The sequence below is a fragment of the Grammomys surdaster genome, unplaced genomic scaffold (assembly GCF_004785775.1).
Source record: "Grammomys surdaster isolate TR1022 unplaced genomic scaffold, NIH_TR_1.0 174, whole genome shotgun sequence".
Lineage (NCBI taxonomy): Eukaryota > Metazoa > Chordata > Mammalia > Rodentia > Muridae > Grammomys > Grammomys surdaster.
This window is the reverse complement of record NW_021604622.1, coordinates 1,010,721-1,027,139: the sequence shown is the minus strand read 5'-3', so window position 1 is coordinate 1,027,139 and position 16,419 is coordinate 1,010,721. Positions and strand designations below refer to the sequence as shown.

General features: G+C 40.4%; 1 protein-coding gene across 1 annotated transcript in view; it reads right to left on the bottom strand.

The window, feature by feature from the left end:
• Positions 1-3,797: 3,797 nt before the first annotated feature.
• Mroh2b (maestro heat like repeat family member 2B) overlaps positions 3,798-16,419 on the bottom strand; it is a 56,694-nt gene continuing 44,072 nt past the window's right edge. The window contains exons 30-42 of the mRNA XM_028767681.1: positions 15,399-15,551; positions 14,651-14,808; positions 14,027-14,153; positions 13,289-13,476; positions 11,651-11,791; positions 10,981-11,095; positions 10,247-10,393; positions 9,830-10,012; positions 6,488-6,643; positions 6,066-6,197; positions 5,477-5,579; positions 4,453-4,518; positions 3,798-3,940 (exon numbers count right to left, since the gene is read on the bottom strand). Coding sequence (XP_028623514.1) covers positions 3,834-3,940; positions 4,453-4,518; positions 5,477-5,579; positions 6,066-6,197; positions 6,488-6,643; positions 9,830-10,012; positions 10,247-10,393; positions 10,981-11,095; positions 11,651-11,791; positions 13,289-13,476; positions 14,027-14,153; positions 14,651-14,808; positions 15,399-15,551 — 1,776 coding nt within the window. The 3' untranslated portion in view covers positions 3,798-3,833. The remainder of the gene's footprint in view (positions 3,941-4,452; positions 4,519-5,476; positions 5,580-6,065; positions 6,198-6,487; positions 6,644-9,829; positions 10,013-10,246; positions 10,394-10,980; positions 11,096-11,650; positions 11,792-13,288; positions 13,477-14,026; positions 14,154-14,650; positions 14,809-15,398; positions 15,552-16,419) is intronic.

Genomic DNA, 16,419 nt, shown 5'->3' with positions numbered 1-16,419 from the left:
AGTATAGGAGACATCTGCAACAAAATGAGAGAGAATTACCAAGAAGTTAAAACTCTATATACTTGAAGTCAGATAGCTGTGCTCTGCCAGCGATTTTTGGCTAGTTACCAGGCTACTAACTATCTGATTAATTATGCTTTGTCCAATTTCTGTACAAAGGTGATTTAAAAGATAATTGTTTAGGATCAAGCATAAAAAGTACTATTAGGAGCTATTTGCTTAATTTCAGAATCTATTGAGGGCTCCAGATGAAATGCTTCATTCTGAACTTTATCCTTTGAAACTTTGGCAGCATAGAGACAATTCCTCCTAAACCATTCTTTTGGAATCCTATTTGTTTCTTCCCGTCTGTAATCTCTGTTCTCTATTCCAGTAAAACTGTTCTCATCTAAGGGTCAGCAGAACAAAACATCCCTAATTTACCAGCAGAACGCTGGCTTTCATCATTGAGTTCAAGGGAAGTACACAGAATTGCAAAAGAAATATGATCCATGGCCTTCTGCACCAGTTGCTGGACCTTTTGGGCATTCTGTGACCACTGCAGAATTTATCTTACAGCAAACAAGAGTGGAAAAGTGATTGCACAAGGCAGCAACAGTGAGACAAACAACAGGAGCCACCCTAACAGGGATCTCCAGTGTCTCCCGTAGAAAGTCAACACATTTCTTCTGTGCCGCTAATTCCCTGAGAGCCTCAAGGACTCTTTCTCTCATGCTAAACTCTTGGGAAGAAGCACAAGGAGCTCTTGGAGGACTGAGTAGGAATGTTCTTGGTGACTGTCTGTGAGACAATTATAGAGAGTGGGAGAGATTAGTGAAAAGTATATTACGAAAGACCTAAGTTTCTTCTGCCACAAAGACTATTTTATTTATTTGGCTTATTCTGTGAGTCACTCCATCTAGGTGTTACACAGATATTAAAAACTATTGGAAAAAGTACTAACTCAAAATTTGTACTACTGTTGAAGATTATAATTCAAAGTGTGTCTCAAACCAATTTATATATTTTTTTGTTTTATTTTGTTTTAAAGAAAGAGTCTCCTCTAGGCCAGGTTGACTTTGGATGTGATGGGAAGTTATAGAAGAGCTTGAATACTTGGTCCTCTTGCCTCTACCTCCTGAGTGCTGGCATTGAAGATGCCTGTCACCATTTCCAGCTCAAGCCAAATTTTATTAAGGCTTTTGCTATACATTCTGAAGTTACTCAGCATGGTGTTAAAATGGAAAACTATACTGGGATACATACTTAAAATTAATTGAGAGTAAATAAAATTAAAAATTTAAATTTTCAGATGTATAATCCACTTTTCAAGGTTCATATGGCTAGTATCTATCACATTGGTCAGTGTAGAAAAATGAAATTATTTAATCAGTGAAGAAGATTTTATTGGATAATGCTATTTTGAAAAGTTATTTGATTTAAAATAACCTGCCAAAGGAGATCAATTAAATCCACATTTCTCTATTATTTTTATTGCTCTGTTTCATATATGTTATGATTGGGAATAGTTTGTTATTTTATTAAAAATTAAATGAAAGCCATTACCCAGATAATGTATTTATTTGATTAGACATATACATTTGCAAATCATTTTGGTGGGATTATTGACCCTCTGGGTAATGGCTACCTACAGGTACATAATGAATTACCTTCAAAACTTAGTGCTTTAAAATGCAAACACTTATGGTCTAAGTTTTGTGGCTCAGAAGCTTAGGAATAGCTTAGCTTGATTTGGTCTTAGAATCAGAGTGCTCTGCTTCTGTAGAGTAAGCAATTAAGAAGAACATGGTATCTTTTAAGAACCTGTCTTGGCCACTACATGCATGAATTCACAGTAGCTATGGTCACCTGCACAAGATCTGCACAATATCAAGCCAATCACCATTGTAATATATATAGAGAAGGGTTCACGAGATTCCACTCCTGAGGTTCTCTGGGTAGTTGATGGCTTCTGAATGAAGGAGGGAGTCAGTTTTCTTTAAGAATGTGGTCCCTGGTAGGTTAACCACACTCCAGTAGATTGTTGTATACCTGGGAGTAAATGGGCAGCACAAATTAGACTCAATGTCATTAAAAAAAAGACATGAAGTTGAGAGGGGCAGGGATGTGGGTGTAGATATAGAATAAGTGTGTGTGTGCGTGTGTGTGTGAGTGTGTGTGTGTGTGTGTGTGTGTGTGAATATGATTAAAACGTATTGTATGACAATTTCCCTCCAAAAAAAGGGCATGGTGCCTTGCATGCAGCAAAGACTAAATAAATGGGATTATTGACTAAAAAAAAAGGCCTTGTCTTGGGCTTCCAAGTAGAGTTTGTCATTTTAACACCGTGCTGAGTAACTTCAGAATGTATAGTGAAAGCCTTAATAGAATTTGGCTTGAGTTGGGAATGGTGAGAGGAGCCTTCAATTGCCAGCACTCAGGAGGTAGAGGCAAGAGGATCAAGTATTCAAGGTCTTCTATAACTTCCCATCACATCCAACATCAACCTGGCCCATAGGAGACTCTGTCTTTAAAACAGAATCAAGCCACCATTTCTGAAACATTCCATTCGTTGTACTATAGGTCAGTCTTGTTTACTGGTGGAGGAAACTACATAGGGGCCTAGCCACCAAGATCCCAGATCTTGGAAACCATACTGGAGATTGCCTTCATCAACTAGAACATACACAAAGATTCCATGGAACATTAACTTCAGGACAGTTTATTTTTTCTCATTGTTGTGTTCCAAGTGGCTGTAACAATGATGTAAAAATTGTAGATACATAATGAATGTCTAAACGAATGAATAAAGGACTGTAAGGCCATATTCTTCAACTCAAAAGACTACTTCAGTTTCTAGTTTTGTAGGGACAAAAGATTTTTCCTTGAGAGTTTGAGAGTGAGGACAAGAGAATGTAACTAGTAGGAAACTTCAGGGATAGTCTGTCTAGAGGGGTAGATCAATACCATTGCTAATACATAAGTATGTTTCATACTGTTTGTTGTTAAATGATTATCTATCTATCTATCTATCTATCTATCTATCTATCTCAAACTTTCAATGTGTACTTTTGAAAATAGTAACCAGATGTGACCCAGGTATATGAAGAATGAATATATATATACATATACACATATATATATGTGTGTATATACATATATATATACATATACATATACATATATACATATACATATACACACATATATATATGTATATACATATATATATGAGTTCATATATTCATATATATGTAGACTATATCTATACACAAATAGATATGCACACACAATGAATGTAAATAAAAATTTACATTTTATTGCTGTGTCTTAAAAATAGAAACTTTGTTTTTCAGCAGAATGTCAAAAGTGGTCTTTTGTAGAATAACACCTAGCATAGTTTTGATGCATAAATTATAACCTTGGAGACAAGAAGCAGGTTAAAGTTTATCATGTGATGATATTTGGTTGTGGGTAGTGATTCAAAGTCTGATTGCAATACTAAAGGCCTATGTGTAAAAGATAACAGTAGTCCTCTTCTTACCAGTAGTATAATTGTGAGGACAATACCACTCTTTGGTGTCTGCATCTGCTTGGGTATACATTTCTCAAAAGAAAGAGCTAATCAAAGCCATGTGGTTGTCACTAATCAAATAACAGGCCATCTCCAAAGTGGATTGATGAATTTCCTACCAAGGGAAACCACCTGGAAGACTATGGAATGTAAGGAATATACTTGAATATTTTTATCCTAGGTGCTGTGTTTGCCTTCAAGAAGATGTAAGTTTGTGAGTTCATAGGACAAAGACAGGAGTTAGTTTTAGAAAAAGCCTAGCAGTTTATTTCTTGATGGTTTACAGTGGGATGCTGATCTCTTTACACCTTCTCAGGAGGGTCTGTAAGGTAGCTTCAGCAGCTCTCTGGACACTGATACAGGGGTCCTGCCGAAGTGCCTGGAGTCCTGAGATGGAAACAGAGAGATGAACAGGAGGGTCAGTGCCTAGTAAGAAAATCAACCATGGCCAAGGCCTAGTGTATACAGCCCTGCAGTACTGTACAGGTCAGGCCTGTGTGGTCTCCAGTCGGTGCTCACTTTCTGCTCTAAAAGATGAAAAGTGATGAACGGCTGGGGATGGAGCTTGGTGGTAGTGTGTGTAGTTTGAAATTATAAGCTTCAATCTTCAGGAGAGGGGGTGGGGAGAGGAAAAGGAAGAAGAGGAGAAGGAAGAAGAGGAAGGAGAAAAGGAGGGAAAAGGGGACAAAGATGGAGAGAAGGAGGAGGGGAGGAGGAGGAAGAGTAGGAGGAGATGGAGGCTGTGATCAATTCATAGACATTCTAGGGTCTAGTCAGCTTCAGAAAATAACCAAATGCTAAAGTTCTATATTTTTGGGCTGATCTGGAGCTTGGAACAATCAGTCTAACTTTCTCTAAGAATGAAACAAAAGTTTGTAAACAGTAGGGGTGATACTTACTCATGGTGAGTTGTTCTCTGTCTAATAACTCCACATATCGATTGGTCAAATGGAGAATAATGGCATCTAAAGTCAACAAAAGCAAAGGTTACTGATTTCACTATCATGGAAAAGTGGACCTGATTGTACATAGTTCAAAGGCCAATGGACTGATTGGTGGCTGAACAAATGTAAGTCCCTATATGGCTGAGGCTGATGCGAGGAGAACTTCTATTGGGTGTTGAGCAATGCGAGTGAAAAGGGTTTGCATGTCCAGTTCATTTAGAAAATTAATAATCTGGCCTTCTTGGGGTGGGGAGAAGGTATTGTCAGGTTTCAAACTTACATGAGATAGGGTTTCTGAATTTGTCAAATTTATAATGTAATTAAGGCAATGCCATGCATGATCCAATAAAAAGTGGAGTTAAGCTGACCATACCAAGGGACTGGACCTGCTCACTGTGGAATGAGTTCGTTAGAACAGGCTTACAGAGAACACTTAAAATTTTATAGTAGAAGAGTCTTTATAGACTCACTTATTTTCTGTGTCATAGACATGGCATGGAGGTGACACAAGGATGTGAAAGGGTCCATGTCACACAGCAGAACCAAGGGCCCCTGTATCAGTGTGCTCCTCACTTAGATCATCTTGCTGTTCATGTGTTCATCTTGAGAGCACAGAATGTGGTTCACAAGAAAGAAAGAGGCAAAGTATTTATTCTGTGGTACCAAGCTAGGAAACAAGACTCTGGTAAAAATACAGACCAAAGACTTGGAGCAGTGGATCTTGGAAGACTTAAGAGGAGAGCAGTCAAGTCACGGGACAGGGGCTGTGGCTGAGTTGGAAGAGGTTGTACATTTTCATTTGTGAAAAAAAAAGATGACATTATAAGACAGGTAACACATTTCTTCCCACTTCCCCGACTTCCATCCTTTTCTGCCATCCATACCAGTTTCATACCGTTTCAGGGGGCTTTCAGTCAGAGGGAAAACTAAGCGGGAAAGAACAGACACCGGTAGGTTGGGCCCCGGAAGGGAAATTCACCTGTGAGCTTGACAGCTGCACTCCTGATCATCTCCCAGCTGCTGGTGAAGAAGGTGAATGAATGTGTGTGGAGGATCCACAGAATTTCCTGGTTCTTCTTGGCCTGGAAGAAAAATGGATGAAGTCAAAGACAGCCAAGGGAAAGTGATCCTTGATGACATTTTTTTTCGTTCCGTATGTCTCCGAAGAGAATGAAATGCTAAAAGCTAGTTAACATCCATAGCCATACACTGATTGACTGAAAGTTGTCTTCTGGCCATTTCAACAAAGATTTAATCAGGAAGGCAGTAGAGATCAAAGAGAACTAGTTAACAGACTTAGTACCAGGACCACAGAAGAACTGGTGCTTATTGGACTTGAGGGAGAAGTCAGTGTGGGAGACTACTAGGGATCGCTGCCATCTCAGTAAGGCTATGTTGGCCCTATTGTTGTTATTTGAACAAAACACAAGAAGTATAACAGATGTGACCTGAAGAGGAGATGTCAGTCAGCTTCTCACTCGAGATTGGTACCAAGTATATGCATCCTTTTGAGGTTTGTCTAGACTCCTGTCTTGCTATTTCGGCAGTACCATCTGCTGTACACTTACTAGTTTCATGCAGAATTGCCTGTAGAAGTCCCTGGCCCGTGGCAGTTCCTGTTCAAGGAGGTGGTCTAATATCCCATAGAGCTCCTGAAGGCCCAGGAAAGGGATACAGATGACCAAGACATCACGGCAAGCCTAGAAAACAGAGCTTCTGCTATTACAGTCTATAATTTCAGGGTTATCTGTCATTAGAGAGAAATTGGTCCTTGATACAGTGAAAGCAACAGTAAAAGCCTGTGGCTTGAAAGGAAGGGAAAGGTGAAAAAGAGGTGACAAAATGGAATTCTGAGTGGGAGGAGTAGCTTCTGGGTTCAGTTCTGAAGGGTGACTTCTGGCCTAGTTTCTGGTTCAGAAAGAGAAGGCTTATTCATGCATCTCAGCCCTGGAGGGAGAGGGCAGGTGAAGGTGTCTGCAGGCCTACTTACAGCTCCAATCTTGGGGTTAGGATCCCAGAGGTGGAGGAGGAATGAGATCATGCTCTTTTTCACTTCCTCAGCAAAAAATATCTTCCACCTTCTTCCTGTTAGGGAAGCTAAGTCCTCAAACAAGAAGATGGCTGTCAGTCTCACATCATCTTGCTCCTGTGGTGACAAATGGATCTACTCACAGGCTATTCCCTGCTGGCACCCCTTTGGTATCCCACCTTGCCACACTTCAAGCAAAGGGAGGAAGGCTGGCGTCTGAGCACTGGTGTATTCTTGTCACAGTCTCTGTGCATTAAAGGACTTTTTATAAAAACATACACAGCTTTACAAAAGAAATCCCCTAGACTCAACTTTGTTATAGAACTGAAGACTTGATTTCTGCCTTTGTGGGGCGATATGATTGCAGGATGACCAAAAGGAGAGTTGGCAACAGAAAACCAGGGGTGATTCCCATTTGTTATATACTTTCATAACATGTCCTGGTTGCATCGTTAAACCTAAGGCTGCGGGTGTCTTATCTAAACTGCATAAGGTTCAGTACTCTTCTCTAATCTGTCAAATGTCTTGTAAGGAGATGAAGAACTGCTCAGGAATCCTGGCATTGAGTTTCAGGTCAAATAAAAAGTTGAATTGTAGAAAGACTGTTTTACGTCTGTTCGGATGTGGCACCTGTCAATAATAAATCTGATGGCCTATGGCTTAGGAAGGAAATAGAAGGTAGGACACGCAGAAGGCAGAAAGGACTCTGGGATAGTATGAGACACAGGGGATTCTCCTGGGAGGGTGTGATGAATTCTCCTGGGAGAGTGTGATGAGGCAGATGCATGGTTCCTGAGCAGAGGCAACCAGCCATGTGGCAGAATGTAGATTCGAATAAATGGGATATTTTAAGTTATGATCTAGTCAGAGAAGAGCCAAGCTATATGGCCAAGGCATTTGTGAATATATTTTGAGTTTGAGTCTGAGTCTTATTTCTTGGAGTATAGGACTGGGAGGAAGAATCAGACTTAACTTCTACACTACCTCACCCTCCTCCTGTGAACATGTGAAATTTTGAAAAAAAATTTTTTTTGGTTCAGTATAGTCGGAAATGATTTCAAGAAGCAACATGTGAGATGACTGAAAAAGCCTCTGCTAGCGCACATGTGTACTTTGCTGATGGGGTTCAAAGTTCTAACAAGACTAAGAAGCACACATGAGTTTTCCGTGCAGGCCAACAAAACTAGATTAAAAATTACGGAGTATCTGTCAAGTTCAAAGTTCTCAGTTTTCACTTGAAAATGGATCAACACTAAGTGAACTGAATGCTCCTGGTGGCAGGGTAGAAAGAAGTGGACAGGAGCGGCGTGGCACAGCCATGGGGGGCGTGGCACAACCACAAGAGTGTGGTACAGTCACATGGTTTTACTTCTGCCCTTTACTGAAACATCACCGTGTTCTGCCCATTACAGGAAAGCAATTGCACACTGAGGGGAAAGAGAGGAAAGTTGATTGATGACAGAATTGTATGTTTAACCTATAGCGAAATATAGAGGGCAAAGTATTACCGATTTACTCACATTGCTAGAGGGAAATTTGCATGTCTTTACTAACATCTAGGGTCTATGAAATTTTTATTTACATGTGGTGGAATTAATTCTTACTGAGAGTGAAAAAGGTCTAATCTAATAACCAGGAAGTGTTCGAGGTTTTTTTTTTTTTCTTTTATAACAGGACGGTGTAACATTACTTTGAAATTGTTAAGAAGACTTGTGACTTACATAGGGCTCAGATTCATGAGAAATATTATTTTTTCAACAAGAACCCAGGAAATCTAACAGACTGGGCCTGAAAGTCAGACTTCAGTTAGCCCCTTGCTAAAGATTGACAGCAATTATTTGTTTATTTGTGGAGTGAAAAAGGAAACCTTTTATTTTTTCCAGAAAATTCTACATTGGGTGGGAGCTCAGTAAGCATTTTTTAGGATAACTTGGGAATTAAACTGATGTTAGTAAATTAAAGAAAATGGTTGGGAAAAAATAGGCAGAGAGCTGTTTTCACATGTCAGGTCACACTAGAATATAAACCAAGAACAGGGTGCACTTGACATATAATTGGCTGTGGGTATACGTTACCTATTAAAATCAAAATAATAAATTAAAGTTATATGTAATTAAAACATAAAGCTAATAAATCACCAAAGTTTCAGAAAGGAAGAGAAATATTACGATTTTAGAGTAAATAATTAGGGAAATGTACTTGAAAGATAGTCTTTCTTTAAATTCTATTTGATACTTCTCAGGCCTCAATAGGAGATTTAACTCAATCAGTTTTCTATAAAATATATAATGAATAGAAAAATTAGGTTTGTGACAAACAATGAAGGGAATATATGCTTTCAGCCTGGGGACCAGAAGATAAATAAGTAATTTAACGAAGCTTTAATGTTTATGAAGGCAACACTAGAGCGGGAAGCTAGCAGTTCTCTGACTCCTCAGGCAACAGGACATAAGGAAAATTTTATAGACGATTAAAACATTAGGTTGAAGTTGTTGTGAAACAGATTTTTACATTCACAGAAATAAATAAACAACAACAAAAAAATACTAAGATACACTTTGTAGAATACAGAAAAGAAATGAGTCTGCTTCCCCTAAGATTGCTAAGATTGGTTAGTGATCTTTGGTAATCAGTCAAATAAATTACAATTTATGAGCCCCATGGCCCCTTCATCAGTTATCAGCCCTGCACATAGACTGTGAAAGCCACCATGGGCAATATGTCGTCAGGGAGTGTGGCTGTGTTCCAATAAAACTTTATTGACAAATTCCGAGGGTGGGCTGGATTTGGTTCATGAGTTGAAAAGAGTCTTTGAATTAGGAAAGTAGAAGAGATTGCGTTGGAGGAACTAGGAATTGTCCTGATTTCTGTATTCCCGAAAGCAAATGAGTTGTGAGCAATTTATTTGGGATTACACCCAGGAAAGAAACCTAGGGAATGAGAATCAACTAGGGAAGGGAGGAAAGAAAGGAGCATTTGTGGGTGTGCTGCCCTCACAGGCAAGTAGTACTTGAACTTTCTGTGTAGTGAGTACCCTGAGAAATTTGCTCAAGTTCCTTCCCAGGGCTAGCCTCCTCTGTAACAATTCTAGCCCACTCTGCTTAGATCAGTTGTATTTTCTGGGCCAGGGAGTGTGCTTGGGTAGCGGGACATAGGGAATCAGCAGCCTGTATGGAACGGTTTGTGGAGGCTCTCTGGAGTGGCCACAAAGTGCTGGTGAGGGCACTCACAGTCTTCAAGCACTACAGTGGCCGTTCACTTACTTCTTCCAGGGAAGGGAGACTCTGAAATAGGCTCACTTACATCTTCAAAGAAGGTTCTTGTTTGTAGGACTATTTCCTTGAAGTAGAAGCTGATGTCTCTTTCTGTGAGCAGCTCCAGGATCTTTTTCAGAGCCTTCAAGCTTTCACAGACGACTTCGGTGCGAGCCAGATGGTACAGGCCTCTGATGATACATTCTAACATTATCTGCTTATGCTTCCTCACCTGCAAGGAAACAAGGTTTCTTGATCTATAAGATGATTCTGTGTGTCTCTTGAATAGCGTAGGAACTCCAGGGTGGGAATGATGGCTAAAATTGGGTTATGAGCACACGTACTTCAACCCCAAAGCTGTTAAATAATTCACTTAATTTCCATGAAGCTACCAGATGAGTGTTGCTAGATTATTACCTTGAAACTCTACTTAAACAAATCCTTTCCCCCAAGAAATGCCTCTTACCTTGTGAGGAGCCCCGCACGCTGTGTTACCCAGTCCTCGGATAGCCATTTGCCTCAGAATAGCGTTGGAATCCCGGGCATTCTGATCCATGAAAATCAGTACATCTCGAAGATTTCCATGCTTCCAAAGGATTGGCTCCTTCATAAGCTGAAATCAACAAACTCCTCCCCTTTATTTAAGGGAGTCCCTTCCCTTCTTGGGATGGCTAAAAGCATCTTAGCTACAGTTAAAGATGGCTTCCTACTGCTGTGGAGTGGAGGCAGACAGCCCTCAAGTGAACCAGCAAATCTTGCAGTGGCTGAGCTCCGGATATGATCTGCCCACAGGTCTAGGTAATGAAGACCAGCCTATCTAGGTAGGAGGATTTACTCAAGAAGCAGCAAAGACAGAAGTTACTTAGACCGACCCCGTTTCTTCCCTAGGTTGGCTAAGCCCTTATGCCAGGGAAAGGGTTAATGACATGCTGATTTTGCATTTTGTCCCCCTCACATTTATTATCATCCCTTCTGTGACCTGGAAGGTAGGTTTTCACAGAAGAGGCAAGACACAGTTGTGAGAAGGATTTCCTTTCTCTTTCACTGCCTGCTTGTGCACCTTCGAAATGGGTGCCTTCACTACTAAAACTCCCTTTAAAGGGCCCCTTCTATGGCTCTACGTATCGCTAAGCTACATGTCCTACATGAGAAATGTAGTAAGGGACTAGTGAACATGCTCTGTTGAGTATTTTTCCTTGCCTCAGAGAAGAATGCCATGCCTGTTATCCGGTAGTTCTCAGAGGAGGAGGTGAGAGACGAGAGTAGGAGTTCCATGATATCCAGTATGACACCATGTTGCCAGACTGCCATGCTCCTGGAAAACAAACGTTAAAACGGCCTTAATTTCCCACTACATCAGAAGTTCTTAACCTGTGGGTTGCAACCCCTCCGGAAATACTTACATTATGACTCGTAACTGTATCGAAATTACAGTTATGAAGAAATAAACAAATATAATATTATGGTTGGGGTCACCACAACATGAGAGACTGTATTAAAGGGTGGCTGCATTAGGAGGGCTGAGAACCACTGCTCTAAATAATGGAGTAAACCATAGTGGATTTACAGGGTTTTCAAGCTAATACTTGCATCTCAACAGAAATATTAGATGAAAGACTGCCAACCTTACATTTTAAGATGACCCAAGTCGTAAATTTAATTTAGTTTATTTACATTAGTTCACTTGAATCATTTTCTTTTTTGCTTTGTTTTTTGTGAGAAGTGGTAAGTTTGAAGCCCAGACTACCACATCACTCCCCTCTTTCCCCAAGGTGGATCTTTCTCCCTCCATGTTGGCTTGATTGTGTACTGCTTCTTCATTCTGCCCTTTGTTCTCATTTGCATCCATTCTAGGTCACCCGCACACTACCTGGCCAGTGCACACACGCCTATGTGATGGGTATCAGGATTGCTAAGGAGGGTCCATAAATTGTCGCCTTCATCAGATTCTTTCGCAAGGCCTTCTTTCATGGCTTGGGCTTGCAGGCATTTCAGAGTTGCTGTTGAGAGTCTAGAAGAGACAGCAGAAGCCATAGAAGTAAATCAACTCTACATGAGAAGTTGTGAATTCTCAAGTTGGCTGTCCCTACTTCTTATAAGCCTCTCCCAACTGTAGATTAGTGGATGTTGTTCAGGACAGAAATAAGAGCCCTATTCTCACACTTCAGTCTTGGGGGTCAAAGGAGACAACAGGGCATGTGAGCCCATAGATAATGACTTAAGGCCTCATTAACTGCCCATAAGGAAAAACAAACAAATGATAAAAACAGGCTATAAATGGAAAGTGAAAAATAGCCTAGTTTACTGGATCTTAACTGTGAACCCATCAGTTGCCATGATGTCGCTTCTGTTGTCTGTGCATTCAACACCCATGCTTGCATTCAGGTACAGCCCTTTATACTGCTGTCAATTTGGTGAAGTGACATGTATTACAGCACATGTGGAGTCTAAATGCTGCTTAAAATGTCTTTTAAAGGGTTGCATTGTGATTTGACATTGGAATGAGAAGCTATGCAGAAAGTCAGGGAAACAGAATGTCATGATAAGAATCTGTAACCCACAATTCTCATTCAATTCAATTTATTCACATTCAAATTCAATCATTTATATTCAAATTATTTGGATTCAAATTATTCATATTCAATAATATATATTCAAATTCAATACAATTTATATTCTTGATGAACACAAAACAAACATTTAAAAATATAGGAAATATAAGTCAGGCAATAGTGGCCCATCACTCAGAGGCAGGGACATGTGCATTTCTGAATTTGAGGCCAGAAATTCTGGTTTAGAGAGTAAGTAAGTTCCAGGACCTTCAGAGCTACACAAAACAACCCTGTCTTAAAAACAAAATTAACGAACTCCATGTTTTCTTGTGGATTTTAGGTTTTATTTTGTCTTTTTTTTCTTTTGGTCTTAGTTTTTGTTTTAATTTTCAGTTTTGGTCAGAGTGTGTGTGTGTGTGTGTGTGTGTGTGTGTGTGTAGGTTGGGAGGGTCTGGGAGAAGTTGGAGGAAGAGAATCATGGTAAAAGTGTATTACAAATTTTAAATAAAATGATTTTTAAATGAAAGAAAGAAAACACTGATCTATGGTCTAACGGAAAGTTTTACTTTATACAGATGGATATTGGTTTCTTTCAATTGCTAAAGTCTTAGATTAGACGGAATATTGTTTTCTTCTTTTTGTAGCCTTCAATGTTACAGAATTCTAGCTTTCCTAGAAAGATCCCTACAAGGGTAGCAGTGTTTGCCCTTTAAGGAAGAAAGCACAGCCTGTGCTTCTAATGTGAGCATGCTAGGCAGATACCTTGGATATTGGCTCAGAAAAATGAACTGCCGGCCTGGAGTCACAGTTAAAGGATGCCAAAGCCTTGTTTGTTCCATTTGTTTTTGTTCCGTTCGGGTTTGATACCAGGGCAGAAGGCACAGAGTCTGAGTTCCACAGCCCCTCTTTGGGAGTACGGTGTCAGAGCTGTGATCTTTTCCTGATGGGCTGCTTACCTGCAGGGGTCTGGGAACTGCTGCCGTTCCCCAAGTTGCATCACACGTCGCCTTTGACTAAGGGTAGAAATTGGCATTTTCTGGCCCAGGGAGCAGCTGACCAGCTTCAGGAGGAGGGTGAACAGTTCTGGATACAAGTGAGTGATATGAGCCCCTGTTAAGATCACTTCATACATAGCGCAGGCCACCTGAGGGAAGAAAGGACCTCTCAGTCAAGCACTTTTCTGTCCTTTGAGGCCATTCCCTCCTTCCCCCTCCCCCCCATGAGGTAGCTACAGAAGCTTGTACAGAAAGCTAGAGACATTCTCTCAGGAACTATTTTCTAATTTAAGTATGTCCGTGATAAAAACACACACAAGAGGAAACATAAACTGGTGTGTAAAGGACTCAACGTTTCTTAGGACTGGTATCATGACTTGGGGAAGACACACTATAAAGTATGATATGTTTTCTAGCATAGGGGATTTTCAACAAACAAACAAACAAACAAACAAACAAAATTAACAACAACTGTCCTGTGGATATATTGAAGACTATATTGGGGCTGATGAGAAATTTGCTTCCCAAAATGATCAACCACAGACAACACTGCTGCCATGTTTGTTCAATATGAAGTAGACCATAGATAAAATTAGGGCACTTTAGAAGTGTGGTTAATGCTGCATTGCCTGGGAGCAGGTGGGAGCAGACCACAGAGCAGATCAGAAACAGAGACAAGTGATCAATTGTCCAACTTACTGAGATTGCATCTGTCCCAGCTATATCATCTTCTAACCGGGCTACCAGTTTCTTGATCAGGGATCTCATGAGTTTGCCACTGGAGGCTGGGTTTTCAGCCAATGCCTTCCACAATGTCTTTGTGTCCCTAGGGTGACAAGTCAGGAAGTCGACAGGTAAGGCACAACTCCCTGGATGGTGAGATTTTCTATCCGACTAACTTTAAGACCACTTTATGATGACAATCACTCATGGAAAGGCAGATAGATATGTCAAGAGGCAGTAATGATGGTTTGGTTAACAGCCCAGCATCTTAGCCTTGGAAAGGCATGTAAATGTCCAAATAGATGGAAAGCTCTCACACTGGTACATTCTAGTGACCAGGAAAAGTAGGAATACTCACTTTCAATATTTACTTATTCTTACTATAAACATGGTGCATTTATTTCTATTTTAAGATGAGAGCTCTTTCGCATTCAACAAAATGCTTGGAAAAAATATCACTTGGGGTGGAAAATTTCAATTTTAAAATTGTTGTTCAGGTGACATGTTTTCAGCCTTCGCCATCTTTCAAACGAGGCATCCTTCCTGGTGCCTTATTAGATGGTCTTTTCTGGAGGAAGGGACTAGATGCATTAAGACTACCTGTCAAAGGGCAGAGGCTTCTGTAGCAGGTTGTTAACAACGACATCCATGTGAAAGCTGGCGATCTGGGAGATAGCTTCTAGTATAAACTGAAAACTCTCCTCCTTCTGTCTGAGGACAGGCATGTGATGGTAAATGGTGCTCAGGATCTCCAGAAGCTAAGAAAAAAAAATCATTAGGCTGTCACTTCCTCTCTCCACGTGAATGGCACAAGGAAGACACCGTTCACACTGTGGCGGGTGGTTGATGAATTGCCAGGAACATTAAAGGCGGTGATTGTTTCCCCCCCCCCGCCCCCACACAACTCATTTCTCCTTACCAGGTAACACACTCTTACGGGGTGTGGAAGAGCAACATGAAAACCAGCAGTGAATGGAGACCCCACCCAGGGCTTGGTGGCCATCTTGGAAGCAGACATCTACCCATTCTCAATCTTGTGAATCTACTCATCTAGTTTCCAAACGCAAGAGCTGTTTCCTTTTTCCAGACAGAGTAGGGACCATTTTGAGTGTGTGTGTGTATGTGTGTGGCCTTGAACTTCTGAATCTTCTACCTTCTTCCCCCAAGTGCTATTGTGTTTTGAAATTTGTCAGAGATTTATCTAGGCCATCCAACCTTGTCAACATAGAATTGGAACTCTGCTGACATCCCGGAGGCTCTTGCCTTTTCTAATGATTGGATTGGAGGAGGAACAGAATGGAAATCTGACTTGGCATTTCAGAGATGCTACGACTGATTGTCAGTTCACCTGATCTTCCAGCAGAGCGCCATGCTCCTTCAGAGCAGCTATCATCCATATGCCACAAGCCTTTGTGCACATGGGGTTGAGCGTTTCCAGGCCATCCAGTGTTTCCTCCAAGAACGCCTGAATTTCTTCACTGGGGATGAATTTGCAGACAATCTGAGGATATAGCCACAAATGCATTATCACGTACCTTACTCTAGATCTAGATACCTAAACCTATGACTAGGGTATGTTTTAGGATAATAGAAAACCACTATGCTTTCCAAATGGTTAGCATATGACTGAAACTACAGAGACCAGAGAAAATAAGGCCTCATCTGACTTTTCTTGTCTATAAGCAAACTCTACCTGGGGTGGCCTCGTATTTCATTTTATATTTATTGACTCTCAAGCCTGCTGTGGCAATTTCTTCTCCAAATTCAAAGTTATAGCATATTGCAGAAGGGAAAACAGTGGAATGAACATATATATATATATATACATATATATATATGTGTGTGTGTGTGTGTGTGTGTGTGTATACACATATATATGTATACGTATATGTGTATTCATATATATATTCACACACATCTTATATATTATAGAAATATGTTTGAAGTGGAGGAAAAGTTGTCATATTACTGCGAACCTTGATGAATAACCAAGTGGCTGGCAGTAATCCATTCTTCACTATTAAGATCAGTCCATAAGGTCAAGGAAATAAAAATTGGTCTCTGGGTATGAGAAGCTCAGAAATGTTTGATTGATAGCAGTGTGTGGATGTGAATGTCTATGTCTGAATATAAAGCTAATGACTGAGGGTAGGCAGTCAGGTGGAGGTTGGCAGGTTAAATGAGTTCCCAGGGATATCATCTTGGGCTTTTAAGGATCTTGAGCTGGCTGTACTTTATTGACATGAGAATATTCCTATACACAACCATCTCCCCTCCTTGTTAAGTGGCCTAATGATGTTTTGTTGAGAAGATAATGAACTTTGTGTGTGTGTGTGTGAAGGTCAGTTTGTGAGTTGTACAGCTTCAAG